The sequence below is a fragment of the Entelurus aequoreus genome, linkage group LG24 (assembly GCF_033978785.1).
Source record: "Entelurus aequoreus isolate RoL-2023_Sb linkage group LG24, RoL_Eaeq_v1.1, whole genome shotgun sequence".
Lineage (NCBI taxonomy): Eukaryota > Metazoa > Chordata > Actinopteri > Syngnathiformes > Syngnathidae > Entelurus > Entelurus aequoreus.
Window position 1 is genome coordinate 11,645,660 of NC_084754.1, and position 15,114 is coordinate 11,660,773.

Genomic DNA, 15,114 nt, shown 5'->3' on the forward strand with positions numbered 1-15,114 from the left:
ACAAACACATTTCTGCCTAAGATATGCCAATGCACATTTCAAGTATGTACTATGGTTCAATACGGGTCTGATCTACTAAAGGCTTGCGTGTATTAAAACACTTGCAAACTTGCACAGAAGATTGCTTCTCTTTAAGGGGCTGTTTGGAATATTTACACAAATGCCTAGAGAGCGCTATCTTTCAAATGTATTTTACACAGCATACATAGGCCTTAAATTTTTACTTTTTATGGTCAAGGCAAGTGTTGCCTTAAAAGAGGGCTCATATTTTAGGGCACCAAGGCAAGTTGGAAGCGCACCCAGGCAAACATTATTTTATTTTGAGGCAGGGTCTCCAAAGCATGCATGCATGCGTATATATATATATATATATATATATATATATATATATATATATATATATATATATATATATATATATATATATACACACAGTATATATAAACTGTTTTTTTAAATCGTTACTAATATAAACTTGTCAGCTTTTTGTCATTTCATGATGCCTTCATCTCTATTTTTTACATTTTGATAGAGAGATGTAATTTTTTTTTTTTTAAGTTACGGTATGTATGTTTATATGTAGATGCAGATGATGTATCGGGACAGATCCATTAAGTGTGAGCAGAAATATGTCATATAGGAATTAGTTATGCACAATAATACATTAACAAAATGCTATGTCACATTAATGTTTTTTGAAGTAATACCTTTGTGACATGAAAAAACCCACAAATAATGTATACAAACCTTGAGTTTAGTTTTTGATATTAAAATAAAACACAAAGCAGTTTGGCTAATGAAGATGAAGTCTAATGAACGAGCGTTGTTCTGGTTCGGTACAACAGTTTGGCTAACAAAAATAAAGGAGTGACACCTCTCACATCGAATACACAATCTTCACAGCCTTCATTCAGTTCGATGAGATGACAAAACATTTTAGCTAGTACTGATGTTATTTGAACACTGATACAGTTAGCAGTTAAAAGAGTGAACATCCCAGTCAACAAAGTAAAGACTTTATAAACAAGTTGTGACAACGTTCACGACACATCGCCTGCTGCAAAACATCAAATAGTTTTCTCCTTCGCTGTATACTTTTAGTGTGGGGACAAGTGTCTCCAATATTGTCCACACCTGTCTCCATCTAAACAAAGCAGTGCGCTCTTAAACGCACAGCGGGAAATGAGGGAAAATGGAGTTAAACCAAGCGCTTGGCTCTGTTTACTCCGAGGGGAAATCTCTTCAGCAAAGTCCATGTAGCTAGTCCGCCATGATTATCAAGCCAAACGACGCAAGTGCGCATGCGCCTGACTTCATGGAGCCTAAAATGCATTAATAAATTACGGTTTTTCGGTAATGAAAAAAATTAGACGGTATTACTAACCGTCTGGAATTTTAGCGCAAATTATCATTATATATCGTTTATTGTTACATCCCTTGTCCATTATCTGGTAAAAAGTCAAGGGCGGTCACGGCATGTTCTTGCCGCAGATGTTGGTCAATTTTTTAGGGCTTACGGCAAATGACGAGGGCGGTCGCAGCTTTTGCCGCAGTTGCCATGGTTAAATTCGAGCCCTGCTTATACAACCCTCTACGGCAGGGGAGTGGAACTGGTTTTCACTGAAGGCCACATCGCATTTGTGGATGGCCTCAGAGGGCCGCTTGTAACCGTGAATAATTTATGGGTATAAATGTATGAGGATTCACCTCAAGGTATTATTATACAATTGCCTATGCATTTGATTATATTTTTTTTTTTTAATCTTTAGATTTTGCAGTAAAAAAACTGGCAGCTCAGTCGCTACAGTTTTACTGCAACATTTATGGTGTTTTTTACAGCATATTACTGTAAATGGAAAAAGGGTACTATAGTTTTTATACGACAAAATCCGAGCAACTGAACTGCCAGTTTTTTTTACTGTATATTCTACAGTTTTGTTTTTATACTGTACAGTTGGATGGAAAACTTGCTTTGAAATTACAAGTCATTATTTTTTATTTTAACAAAAAAAGTTTGAAATGTATGATGGTATTATATTTGTTGCATTATTAGATAATATTACATTTTAAAAGATATGCAATTGCATGCAATACGTCTATTTTTTTCTGTCAAAATGCAAAGAACAAATACATTTTGTAAAGTACTCCATATTATTTCAAAGCTTTTGCGGGCCACATTAAATAATGTGGAGGGCCAGATCTGGCACCCGGGCCTTGAGTTTGACATCATTGCTCTACGGCTTTCCAGGATGGAATGACGTAACTACATATGTACGTTACATTCGCTTTTGGTGCTGTTAGCTAATAATAGCAAATTGGATAGCAATTGTTAGCGGTTGTTGAATGTATTTTATATCATAACAACAACATGAGTGCTAATTGTTACAGTAGTTGGACTGTTTTTGTATGTGTGCACGCGCTCCCTCGCATACGTGTGGACGAACAAAAAAAACTATTTTATTCAGGACGTAAATTGTTTTTTTGACGTAAACTCATGCTTTTTTTGCTTTAAAAATGTCACTGTGAGCAAATTGCAGAGAGCCTCTTTAAATGAGCAAAATAGAGAGCATAATCTATTTAGCGTGTCTGTTTTAATGTATATGCTGATTATTAGAACACCCACAATACTGGGAGAGGATGCAAAAATAATTATTTAGCGCTTGCAATGTGATTTATCATGAATGAACCTGTGTTTACAATTATAGTTGTTGGATGAATTAAGGGGCTGATTAAAATAAAATATTTAACTCCTTTTGATGTCTGCTGGCATTTTTATTTTTTCATGTAAGAGATATATTATTATTATATCTCCTATATGAAAAATTGTGCATGCATTTCTGGATCATTCCAGATGCACCATCAAAACACCAGCACCTACCATAGCATGCCTTAGACATGCTAAAAATAGTATATTTTGTCTAAATCAAACTTTTACAGTATAGCGCCCCAAAAAATGTGGCATGTTCTGCATATTCCACAACATATCGAAACAGCACAGGTTGGACCGTTGGAACACCTGACATCATGAATGTGGAGGGAAATGAGTGTCTCCTTGGCCACAGCCAGTATACATACGAAATCCTCTTTTAAATAAGGCGGTCTGCACCACTTTTGCACTTATCAATTTTACACACAGTTTTAGTAGATTACCCGCAACACGCTCACTAATACTGTAGAACACACACTTTCATAGTTTGCACACAGATCAGGCCCCAAGTGTATTATTAGATTTGAAGTTGAAAAAAAAATACAGAAATTAATGTTTATTTTTGAAAGTTTCAACAAGCAAATTACACCGATTTGGTGAAATGACCCTTGTAATGTTGCGAGTAATCCTGTTGACCTGTTGTATGTTGTATCATTTAGATGAGGGGTGTCAAACGTAAGGCCCGCAGGCCGGATCGGGCCCGCAAACACGTTTTACCCGGCCCGCGGGATGAGTTTGCTAAGTATAAAAATGAGACAACATTTTTGAATGAAAGAAACAGCTGTTCTAAATGTGTCCACTAGATGTCGCAATAGCAATTATTTGTATCTTTGTAGATGATGCTAAATACTGTATGTAAAATAATAATTAACCACATGATGTTAGTGCACCAGTCGAGGAAAATGAGCAAACTACATAAATAACATCCTTTAGTTAGATTTTGATATTATTATTTTATCTTGACAGATTGAAAATTAACACCAATAAATTGACTGATGAACATTGTCACATAATTTATTCTGAAAGTATAAATAATGACAAATAAAGATACTATTAACCGCATTATGTAAGTGAAAAAAAAAACCAACAACATTATGATTTGTACATTTTCAGAATGTGCTTGTTCTATTTTTAAACAAAGAAAACAATCTGAAGTTTTAAGTTATTATGCTGTGATTTTACCAGTCCGGGCCCACTTGGGAGTAGATTTTTCTCCATGTAGCCCCCGACTTAAAACGAGTTTGACACCCCTGATTTAGATTGTTAAATTTAATTACAGTTGGGAAACTCTATAATTAATATCTGATTTTACATCAAATACACTTGTAAGAGTACTAAATTTTTCCCTAGTATATATTTTATTTAAGTGATTTGTGCCCTAATTTTTATTTTCACTTCAGCCACTAGTAAACATGATTTGCACTTTAAATTGGTATATATTTTATTTAAGTGATTTGTGCCCTAATTTTTATTTTCACTTCAGCCACTAGTAAACATGATTTGCACTAAATTGGATGATCTTGTCATGGCACTGACAAATATAGTCTAATTCATCAAAAAAAAAAACGCACCTTAAATTAATGTATCTAAAATACTTGATGGCTTGACGTACTGTTGTGTGTTTCGAGCATTTTTGACAAGGCCGGATTTCTCCATTAAAGCATCAGATAAGGGGGATGCTTTGCACACCTTGCTAGTCATGAAGAGCCATGGCTCTCTGCATCAGACGGTCGGTCAGAGGGGAGTTTGGCTTCATGGCGTCACGCTCCACCAGAAGACATCTATTGGAATCAAACACAACGCCACACATACAAATGAACTCTGATTCAGAGAGACGAGTGAGCAGTCTACAGCAGCGTAACAGACTGTTACGTAACAGTAGCATAAATCTTATTCGGTCTGCATATGGAAAGAAGGCACGTAACGCTAACACGACTGGACCTCAGCAACAACCCTGGGTCATCTTTTCATTTTCCATTATCACCACATAATCTCTGCGCAGTCTAACAGATGAAGACAAGGCACAACGTGTAAAAAAACAGGAATGGAATGCATCTTCCTTGCAGTACCTTCCAAGTCTCTGGTGGCGCTTATTCTCCGATTTCAAGGCTGCGTGAATAAGCAGTTGATTGAAGACGTCTCTCTGCAAACGACAGTGGACAAAGCTATTACCAAACAAAATAACTATTTCTACACGACGTATAGGCTTTTCACCGTGGGGAGTTCACACTGTATGCACACTGCCGCACCTCTGGGAGGTGTTCGGTGAAAACCGAGCACAGCATGCATGAAGTCCATCAGCATCCATCACAGATTCATTATTCATATGTGTGCACTGTGCACAGCATTCTCACATTAGCCAGTGCGGTTGCATCACTCTTTACAGTTTTTATCTTGATCCTGCTTTCACAACAACAGGGAATTTGTGTTGTGTTGTTCAAGATTGCGTTAACCAAAGCTGCTGCTTTTGAATATCTGAACATCAGGTGCATAGCAACACAAGACTCCTGAAGGGCCCCCCATCCCACACTAAATCCAATGTCCACTCCCCATACACACACAAACACCTGGTGTGTTTACATACACTAAAAATGGTAAAAATTGGTTTCCTGCTGGCCCCACTATTGACTGGACTCTCACTATTATGTTAGATCCACTATGGACTGGACTCTCACTAATATGTTAGATCCACTATGGACTGGACTTTCACACTATTATGTCAGACCCACTCGACATCCATTGCTTTCGGTCTCCCCTAGAGGGGGGGAGGGGGGTTACCCACATATGCGGTCCTCTCCAAGGTTTCTCATAGTCATTCACATCGACGTCGCACTGGGGTGAGTTTTTCCTTGCCCTTATGTGGGCTCTGTACCGCGGATGTCGTTGTGGCTTGTGCAGCCCTTTGAGACACTTGTGATTTAGGGCTATATAAATAAACATTGATGAATTGATTGATTGAAAAACAAATTATTGCATGAATTTGTTTGAAAAATGCATTTTAAAAACGCATGTAAAAACATTAAAGGTGACCTATGCTGAATTGCGTATTTTTCTGACATAAAAATGTTACAATGTTGAATACGTGTATTTAAACAATTCCAAAGCATCAAATCATAAGGTTAATGCATTCTTGCATGAGCTTTCATACAGTTTTGGATGCCTTGGTTGGCAGGGTTTGCAGTCTGGATACGTTCTGACATCACAACAAGATGGATGTACTTATTTAGACATTTAGTAAACCATGAGGAAACACAAAAAAGGTGTGAAATAAAGTATTATTTTCATCTTACTGTGGCATGCGCATAATAACGCAGACGTGCGACATGCATTGACATTAATCCTGCTAAAAGCAACTTCTTTATATGCAGAGTCTGAATTGATTGGTGTGTGTGCATGTGTACCTAATGTTGTGACCGGGTGAATCTATACAATGTTTATGATGTTTATTTTCAACCTTGTCTGGAAAAAAAATAGCAGTGACAAATTCAAGATATATATTTAAACAGTGTACATTTTCAAAAGATACATTCTAATACTTTTGGAGAGGGTGGGGCGTGGTTTCATTTTTACTTTGGGAACACCTCCAGATAGAACATCTTGCTGACATACTCAGAAAACAGGTTATAAAAGTGACTGCGGTGCAAAATTATTTATATTATTATAATAGGAAAGCATATCCATACATATTATTTAGACTACAAGGAAGTGTGTTAAAGTCATTATAGGTCCCTTTTATTTATTTCTATAAACACAATTAACATATCTAGAAGATATCTAAATAAAACAAACCCTAGATATTTTGGTTTTATTTTAAAAAAGTGCCAACAAATTCAATATATGCTATAGTTGCCAAAATATGAATTTAAATAATCATAAAACCTGTCATTGTTCACTTAAAGGGGAACTTCACTTTTTGGCGAATTTTGTCCATCATTCACAATCCTTATGTGAGACGAAAACACTTATTTTTTCTTTTTTAATGCATTTTAACTTGTAAATAAACCCTATCAAAAGTCAACTAACAATGGAGATTATGGGTAGTCCTTACGTCTATTACGCCGATAAAGCACTTTTGAAAACATCCAAAAACCTCCATTGACGTTTTATATAAATGCTGTATGTATAATGCACGGGTCCCAAAACTACGGCCTGCGGATCCAACATTTATGATGTTGTTTCTTTATAACTTACATATTTAAATGACATGAAATCAAATCTTCAAACCATACAAAAGCCAACATCTGCCCACTTGAACGAGCCTGGTTCTTACCTGTGCATCGCTGCCCCCCATCTTCACCATGCGGTAGCGTAACGGGTACATTAACTCCACAGTTTGAGCGTAGTTTCCTCCTTCATATTCCATCAAAGCCTGACACATGGGCACACCTATGGGTCCAGCCAGCTCATGCTGGTAATTGTCGCCCGGTGTTCTGCAAAGGAGACAGTTTTGACACAGTGGCTCGCTTTTAGCAGTTAGGCCGAAGCTTGCAAATCTAAAAAAATATGTATTCAAAAAGTATAAGTGTAAGAGTCAGTAGTATCATTTTCTTACCCAGTGCCCACGCCATTTAAATACAAGCACTATGCGCTCATGCGTAAATGGCCTTCAATGTGAACTGGCCTGGCACATTTCTAACTTTCTAACAGCTTAAAAAGCTGCTGAGTAGTGGAACACACTGACAGCTGGATAAATAAGACTCCTCCCGTGAGTTAGCACATTACATAACTCTGCCAAAGGTCAGCAGGCGCCCTCATTTTACGGCCAATATGTTGCACCATCGGCAGCATTGCAGTTTGTTTAGCAGACGAAGACGCTGGTGAAGAAAAAAGAAGAATTGAGGCAACTGGGAACACGAACATGTCATCTCTTTGCCTGGAATCTATATGAGAGTAACTATAGAACAGTACAATTAATTGTGGCTTCAAGAGGACATTGTGCAATGAAGTCCTGTGCTGTGGCGAGTGTTACTGTCCACTGACAGCGACTGACGTTTAAATTAGTTGTACTTCTATTCTCTGTGAGCAGGCAGGTAGAGTGTGTAGGCAATGTGACAAAAGTGTTCAGATGCAATAATGTCCAGTTTTAGATAGAGCGGGAATTAATTGTGTTGGCACCTTTGAGATAGTTTTTTCTATCTACTTTGGTTTTCATCCCACTATGTACGACAAAAACCAACCATCATTTATAGAAAAGAATTACAGTTTCACAAAGCAGTGTAAAATACATTATAATTGATGAATGAAATTAATAAATTAACATTAAACATAATTTTACATGTATTGAGGACAATGATGAGCAGCAGATGAGAAAGGGAGGGGACGTTGTCATACTTCTCTGTGAAAACTGTAATTGTTACCTCTGCCAGGAGTTCATGTAATTGTTAGAGTGAGTGAGTGAGTGAGTGAGTGAATTAATTAGCAACATCACTCCAAAAGGAGCGGATTTTCTAGAAACTTTCAGGAAACGAATACCGTATTTTCGGACTATAAGTCGCCGTTTTTTTCATAGTTTGGCCGGGGGTGCGACTTATACTCAGGAGCGACTTATATTAACACATTACCGTAAAATATCAAATAATATTTTTTAGCTCATTCACGTAAGAGACTAGACGTATAAGATTTCATGGGATTTAGCGATTAGGAGTGACAGATTGTTTGGTAAACGTATAGCATGTTCTATGTTATAGTTATTTGAATGACTCTTACCATAATATGTTACGTTAACATACCAGGCACGTTCTCAGTTGGTTATTTATGCGTCATATAACGTACACTTATTCAGCCTGTTGTTCACTATTCTTTATTTATTTTAAATTGCCTTTCAAATGTCTATTCTTGGTGTTGGATTTTATCAAATAAATTTCCCCCAAAAATGCGACTTATACTTATATATGTTTTTTTCCTTCTTTATTATGCGTTTTCGGCCGGTGCGACTTATACTCCGGTGCGACTTATAGTCCGAAAAATACGGTGAGTAGAAAGTGATTAGATTTTGTGGGTGAGACATTTCGGGTAATGTTGTCAAGTCCACTTATTATAAGCAACTTTGGCCTTGTTTTTTTTTTTAAGTCGCTTCCAAATTTTGTGCTTTGCAGGTTGCATTTTTTGTGTGATGGTTTTGAACTTGTGGTTGTTTATTTTGGCTTGCTTTTCTTGCCCCACAATAAACCTAAGCGCGGGAACAGGTAGTTTGTCGGTTGTACACTTACACCAATTTCTGGTTACCACACGCCCGGTCAACTTTTACTTCAGTCTTGTCTCCCCCTCAGCCAGTGGTAACAAATGGGGGCTTGTCTTAAACAATTAGTGTTTTTCAGTAGGGTAGTATAAGTTTGCTTTTGCTGTGTTTAAGTGGTAATCCGGTTTTGTTTGTGAGCGCTTTGTCGCATTGTGTCACGTCTTTGATAGAGTGGCTTGTGAAGTCTTGGTGGAGCTGGCCATGCGTGTTTTCATTGCCGTGTTAGAGGGTTTTCCCTGAAACGTCATTTGCCTTATATAGATAGTGCGCTCTTGGCCGATGGTGCTGAAGTTTTTTTTCATGATTTTGGTCAGCTGCAGCTGTTATCAATACAAGAATGTGCAGTGAAAGTTGAAAGAAGAGGAATCCCTACTAGGCTTAGCAGTGTTTGCCAACAGGGGTCTCAATGAATTGTGTGCATTAGTGTGGAAGTGAAGAGCGGTTTGCAGCTTCCCATTTCCCTTTTCCCTACATCGGCTCGGGAGCGCACCATACGATTGTTTGCCAGCTATATAGCGCATAAATACCCATCGCCAAGCTTCCCGCAGACAAGGCTTGAGTTTGTAAGGTTTTTGGCTAAGTAGCTAGCGGGAGTTCTTCGTTTTTGCGTTGGTGTATATTCTTAAGTAATCACTTAAGTTTCTGTGGGTTTTTTGTATTTGTGTTATCATGGATGAAGTAGTGGAGAAGTACCATGTGAGCATGGTTTAGACAGCTGCACTAGGAGGCAGTTAATTGAGATTGCGTAGCAATATAAAGTTGATGTTGGAAACACAAAGAAAGTTAAAAATATTGTTAAAGATCATTTGAAAGATAAATTATTTAAAATTGGCATTCTGAACGCAGGAGTACATAAAGGAGATGTAACTTCACCCGTAGGTGTCACTGGTTTGAGCAGCAGAGAGAATTGCTTTTGTTGCGAATGTAGGCTGTGCTTGAAACTGAGAAAATGGGAGTGCAGGCAGAGCAGGAGACTGACAAAAGGCAAGTAGACGCTCAGAAATTGCAAGGGCAGGCTGATCATGAAGTTGAAAAAAGTCGAGTAGAAGCTGAGAAAAGGAAGCAGGATTTGGGAATTGCTAAACTTGACTTTGAGCAGCAGAAACTTGAGTTAACAAGACAGGGCAACCTTCAGGATAGTTCAACTGGCGATCGGCGCACATTGGGAGTACGAGGAGAAAAGGATGAACTTAGTGATTTGAGGCTTGTTCCTAAGTTCAATGAGAAAGACCCTGAAACTTTTTTTTCTCTATTTGAGAGTTTAGCAGAGGCTCGTGGCTGGTCTGAGGCCACGTGTGTTTTATTCCTACAGTAGTGAGGAAAGTGCAGCAGGCGTTTTCAGCATTGACTAGTGCTGAAAGGAGTACGTATCTTGAAGTTAAAGCAGCAGTGCTAAAAGCGTAAAAGTTGGGGCCAGAGGCATACAGGCAGCATTTTTGTAGTTGGAAACGTGGAGATAAATCGCACTTGGGAGTTTATGCATGATTTGGTCAACCATTTTGAAAGCTGGTGTTCATCAGCTGGTGTTAAAACTTGAAGGCGCTTATACTGCTGGAGCAGTTTAAGGATTCGGTTTCCGAGCGCATTTCAGTACGTATTGGTGAAACTTAAAACTGTTGCAGAAGCTGCTGCACTGGTCGATGATTATTATCTGATATGTTCTAGAACAATAATGCTGGTTTTGGTTCTCCTGACACTAGGCCTAATTTTACCCAAAAAAATACACCAGAAGAAGGGGTCAAAAGTGACTTTTACGTGACTTTGAGAATAGTTTGTAATTAGAGTGGACATTGGAAAAGTGACTGCTATGTGCTTAAATCTCGTTCTAATTTGGTTTCACCCAATCGTTAATTGGCCATGTGTACTGTCTTCCTTTGGGTTTCCACAGTGACTGAGGTGGTGCCAGACTTTAAGTATTTTCTACCGTTCATTACAGAGGGGTCTGTGTACTTGGTCGGGAGTAGTGACAGTGTGTGTGTTAAAATTGTGTAACACCAGGGCAGTTGATTAATTTATTGTTGCTCTGCGTTGCCGTTTTTAGGTAAAACTTCTACAGGCACTGACATTTCTGTTGTGGGAATGGGGTTAGCAGTTTGGAATGTGCCACGTTATAAAACGGTACTGCACTGTGATTTATTTCAGGGTGAAGTGGCTATAGGGGTGTGTCCAGCATTGCCAGTGGATGGGGTCACTTTGATTTTGGGTAATGTGAAGTGAAGTGAAGTGAATTATATTTATATAGCGCTTTTTCTCTAGTGACTCAAAGCGCTTTAGATAGTGAAACCCAATATCTAAGTTACATTTAAACCAGTGTGGGTGGCACTGGGAGCAGGTGGGTAAAGTGTCTTGCCCAAGGACACAACGGCAGTGACTAGGATGGCGGAAGCAGGGATCGAACCTGGAACCCTCAAGTTGCTGGCACGGCCACTCTACCAACTGAGCTATACCGCCCCATATGATATTGCAGGTAGCCCGGGTTTGGGTTGACGTTTCGCCTCCAGCTCAAGTTTCCAGTGTTCCTGTTGTATGTAGTGTGCCTGATGAAAGTGAAATGCAGTTTCCTGAAGTATTTAGCAAATGTGCAGTCACATGTTGAAAAAATGTGTGGGATAAGGATGAGAAAGTGTTGGATGTTCCTGACTGATGTTTCAGTGCCTATTTCCTTGGTTGGTGCTAACGTAGATCTGGTGAAGGAGCAGAAGTCTGACGTCCCTTTAAGAGAACTTTTGGATTTGGTTTGTTGTCCTTCTGAGGTTAGAGATCGTTCTCACTATTATTTCCTGTACCATGATGCATTGATGAGAACATAGACACCTCGGTTAGAAGGTCTTGTGGGTGATCCTGTGTATCAGGTGGTAGCCCTTTAAAGTTTTGTGATGCTGTGTTAAAAAATTCTTAGGACCAAAGCAGCCATCTTGGCATCAGAAAAACTTATGATCGGGTTATAGGGTTTTTCTTTTGGCCTCTTGTGTAAAGAGATGTGTCGGCGTACTGTAAGTTCTGTCATACATGTCAGCTAACTAGTAAGCCAAATCAAACTTTACAATCAGTGCCACTTAGTTCTAAGCATTTATTTATAGACTGTGTAGGTCTGGTGCACAGTAGTTGTTGACAGTAGTGTGCCAGAGTACGCGGTACCCATCTGCATTTCCTCCGTGCAGTATTACATCGAAAAATGTAGTGCGTGCTGTGTCACAGTTTATTTCAGTATTTGGTTTGCCTCGGGTTATTCAAACAGATAGTGGATCTAATGTTTGCACAAGTTGTGAATCAGTTCAAAGTAACACATAACCGTTCTTTTGTTTATCATGCGCAACGTCGAGGTTCTTTAGAAAGCATTTACCAAACGCTTAAGTCCATGTTGTGTTCTTTTTGTGTCCAGATGCAAGGTAACTGGAAAGAAGCACTACCTTGTTGGCCACACGGGAAGTGGTCCAAGAGAATACAGGATTTAATCCTAATGACCTGGTGTTCAGTCTAAGAGTTTGTGGTCCGTTGGCGCTGTTGCAGGACAACTGGACAAAGCCAGACCCTCGAAGTAGCTTAATTTATGTTGTTAATGGTTTTAGTTACAAATTGAAAAAAGATCAGGAGGTGGCTAATTTCCACTACTGAACATATATCAAGAATACAACTTTGTCATGTGAATTTGTTGAAACCGTATGTGTCTCGGGTTTGAGAGCTAAGCATTGGAGTTGGGGGGCGTATGGTGGTCGTTCTGAGTTTCTGTCTATTTCTTTGTCAGTTCCTACACAGTCAGCTCCATAATTAAATGGGGAGGAGCCGACGGAGCCTGATTAGGCATTGGTGACAGGTCGTCTTAAATACTGATTTTTTTTTTTAATCTGGCAAACTCTTTATTACATTTGGAGTTTGGTAAACGGTTGCAGTTGATGCAGTTGATTAAGGGTTTCCTTTGCTTGTTTGATGATACACCTTCACGTACGAATGTTTTAAACCATATTGATGTTGGTCATGTATATGTATGTATATATATCTATATGTATATATATATATTAATAATTATGCAATTTGGTAGTCAGAATGTCACACAGGAACGGTTTTTAAATGTTTTATTGAATATATGTGTGTGTGTATATGAACACAGAGAACTGAGAACTAAAACAGAGGTACCACTGTGTATCTTTTGACCATAATAAAAAGTTACCGAAATCAAATGAACACAACCTAAATTGTATGGCGACGCAATGTCTGAAAAGTGATGATTCTATTTCCATTTAATTTACAGTGAAAATTCATTATAAATCTGAAAGTTGAGTGGTCTTCAGGAATGGATTATGTTTGAGTTTGAGTTGGATTTACCACACTCAAAGTTTCAAGATTTCATAGTCTCCCGAGGCTTTTCTTGGATTATACTAACAACTGCTTTTGATTGTTGCATTACTGCAAAGTATGGATTATGTAAATCAGCAGCATTTAAACCCATGCAATGTGGTGGCTCTACACAGTACAATAAATAAATGCATAGCTAAAACATGCCAGGACGTTCTGTGTGACAACTGTGAGTAAAGCTGAGTGGAGGTCATCCACCTCTCACTTAGGATTTGACTAAATTTTTCACGAGCTGCCACCCACTCAGCAGCCCCTCCATCCCCAGAAGTAACGTTTTCGATTTACACAACTGTGAAAGACATGACAATTTAAAGAAGTGGTTGTAGATAGCTGCCTTTATGTGGGATTTCTTAAGGGCAAAATGGGAAACTACTGTCTGTGGTCAGGTTGCCAGAACGCATTATAACCACAACGCCCTAGGGAGGAAGCAGCTGCTGTTGCAACATCTGCAAATGTGGGGGAAGACCCTGCTTAGTTAAATGGACTACTGCTCTCCGTTCTGTCTGCATGCACCACTCATCCTACATGCTCTCTGTATTACATAAAGCTTTGTGGTTCTTATGTAAGGGTGATGGTGTCAAGGTGGACAGTGGAAAGAGGAAATAGTCCAGAAATTACTTAGCCAATTCTTGGAGGCCTTCCAGCAGACGCTGAGAAGCACCAGTCTCTTTGGCTCCCAGGGACACCATGAGGAAGTGGAGGTCATTAAATAGGGTCACATGATCCTCGGTGTGCGGCAGTGTTACCTGGAGCAACTCCCGCCATCGGTCCTTCACAAACACACCTAACAAGCACACAATTATTGCCCACTAAAGCATCAAGGCTGCATGATTTTGATCATTCATTTTCTACCGCTTGTCCCTAAATAAATGTGATATATTGTCAGTATTATTGCAGTGGTTCCTCAGTTTGTTATTAATTTGTTCCAAATGGGCTGGAGAAAACCGAATCGAATGAAAACTGAAACCATGTTCCCCTAGGAAACAATGTAAATCCAATAAATCAGCTAAAAAAATATTAACCACAAAACACATTTTTGAGAGAATACTTATAGTTTTACATGCACACAATAAACAAAATGCAGCTAAAAGATGTCCAAAAATGCACTTTTACCAAATGGGGTGTTACTTATATTGGACTTTTATTGTATGCTACAACTTTATTTGCTACATAGTGGGTTATTTTGCAGCCATACTGAATGAAAAAAGCACAGATACTGAGTCACCGATGTGTGTTTAATCTTACTAAAAACGAGGCGGTGTATGAAAACATAAACATGTTTTAGTGCAAATATTTACCTAAAACTAAGTTTTCTTAGTTTATTGTCTGCAATGGTAGTGAGTATTAGTATTACAGAGTATTACAGACGGCGTGTTCTTTGCAGCTCACTCTCAAATTTGAGTAACTGTTCTGGAAAGACAACCTCCTGGAATTTCAAGTAACTCATGCATGTGGAAGGAATATGGAAAATATAATTTTGTCTCCCTGAGTGTGCATCCATTTTGATGGAATTTTTCACGCGAGTACAATCTTTAGCCATGTAAACATGTAAAGATCGTCTGGGCTTGACAGCTTATCGGACGATTGACAATCAGTGAAAAAAGGCAAAAATCCAATCCCACAATCGGGACATTTCTACTTTTAGCATAGTGGGGGCGGCAGGAAGCTGCCAAATTGTACTTCACTACTTATTTCTTACTACTATTGTGAGAGCTGCATTCCACTTCCAGTACTCATCATCTTTGCCAAAGTATTTGCTTCCATTCTTTTTGTAACTGTTCCCATTTTATGACAAACGTTTTTGTCTATTCGTATT

The 15,114-nt window shown here is 38.6% G+C and overlaps 1 protein-coding gene across 3 annotated transcripts in view; it reads right to left on the minus strand.

Annotated features, from left to right (window-relative positions):
* ttc38 (tetratricopeptide repeat domain 38) overlaps positions 1 to 15,114 on the minus strand; it is a 46,921-nt gene that overhangs the window by 12,091 nt on the left and 19,716 nt on the right. For 2 of the 3 annotated variants that reach the window (XM_062035782.1, XM_062035781.1), the window contains exons 11-14: positions 13,917 to 14,082; positions 6,978 to 7,137; positions 4,777 to 4,850; positions 4,397 to 4,488 (exon numbers count right to left, since the gene is read on the minus strand). In XM_062035782.1, the coding sequence (XP_061891766.1) occupies positions 4,401 to 4,488; positions 4,777 to 4,850; positions 6,978 to 7,137; positions 13,917 to 14,082 (488 nt within the window). In that variant the 3' untranslated portion in view covers positions 4,397 to 4,400. Of the gene's footprint in view, positions 1 to 469; positions 4,489 to 4,776; positions 4,851 to 6,977; positions 7,138 to 13,916; positions 14,083 to 15,114 lie in introns of those variants that run through there. The other variant, XM_062035780.1, reaches the window with a different exon arrangement.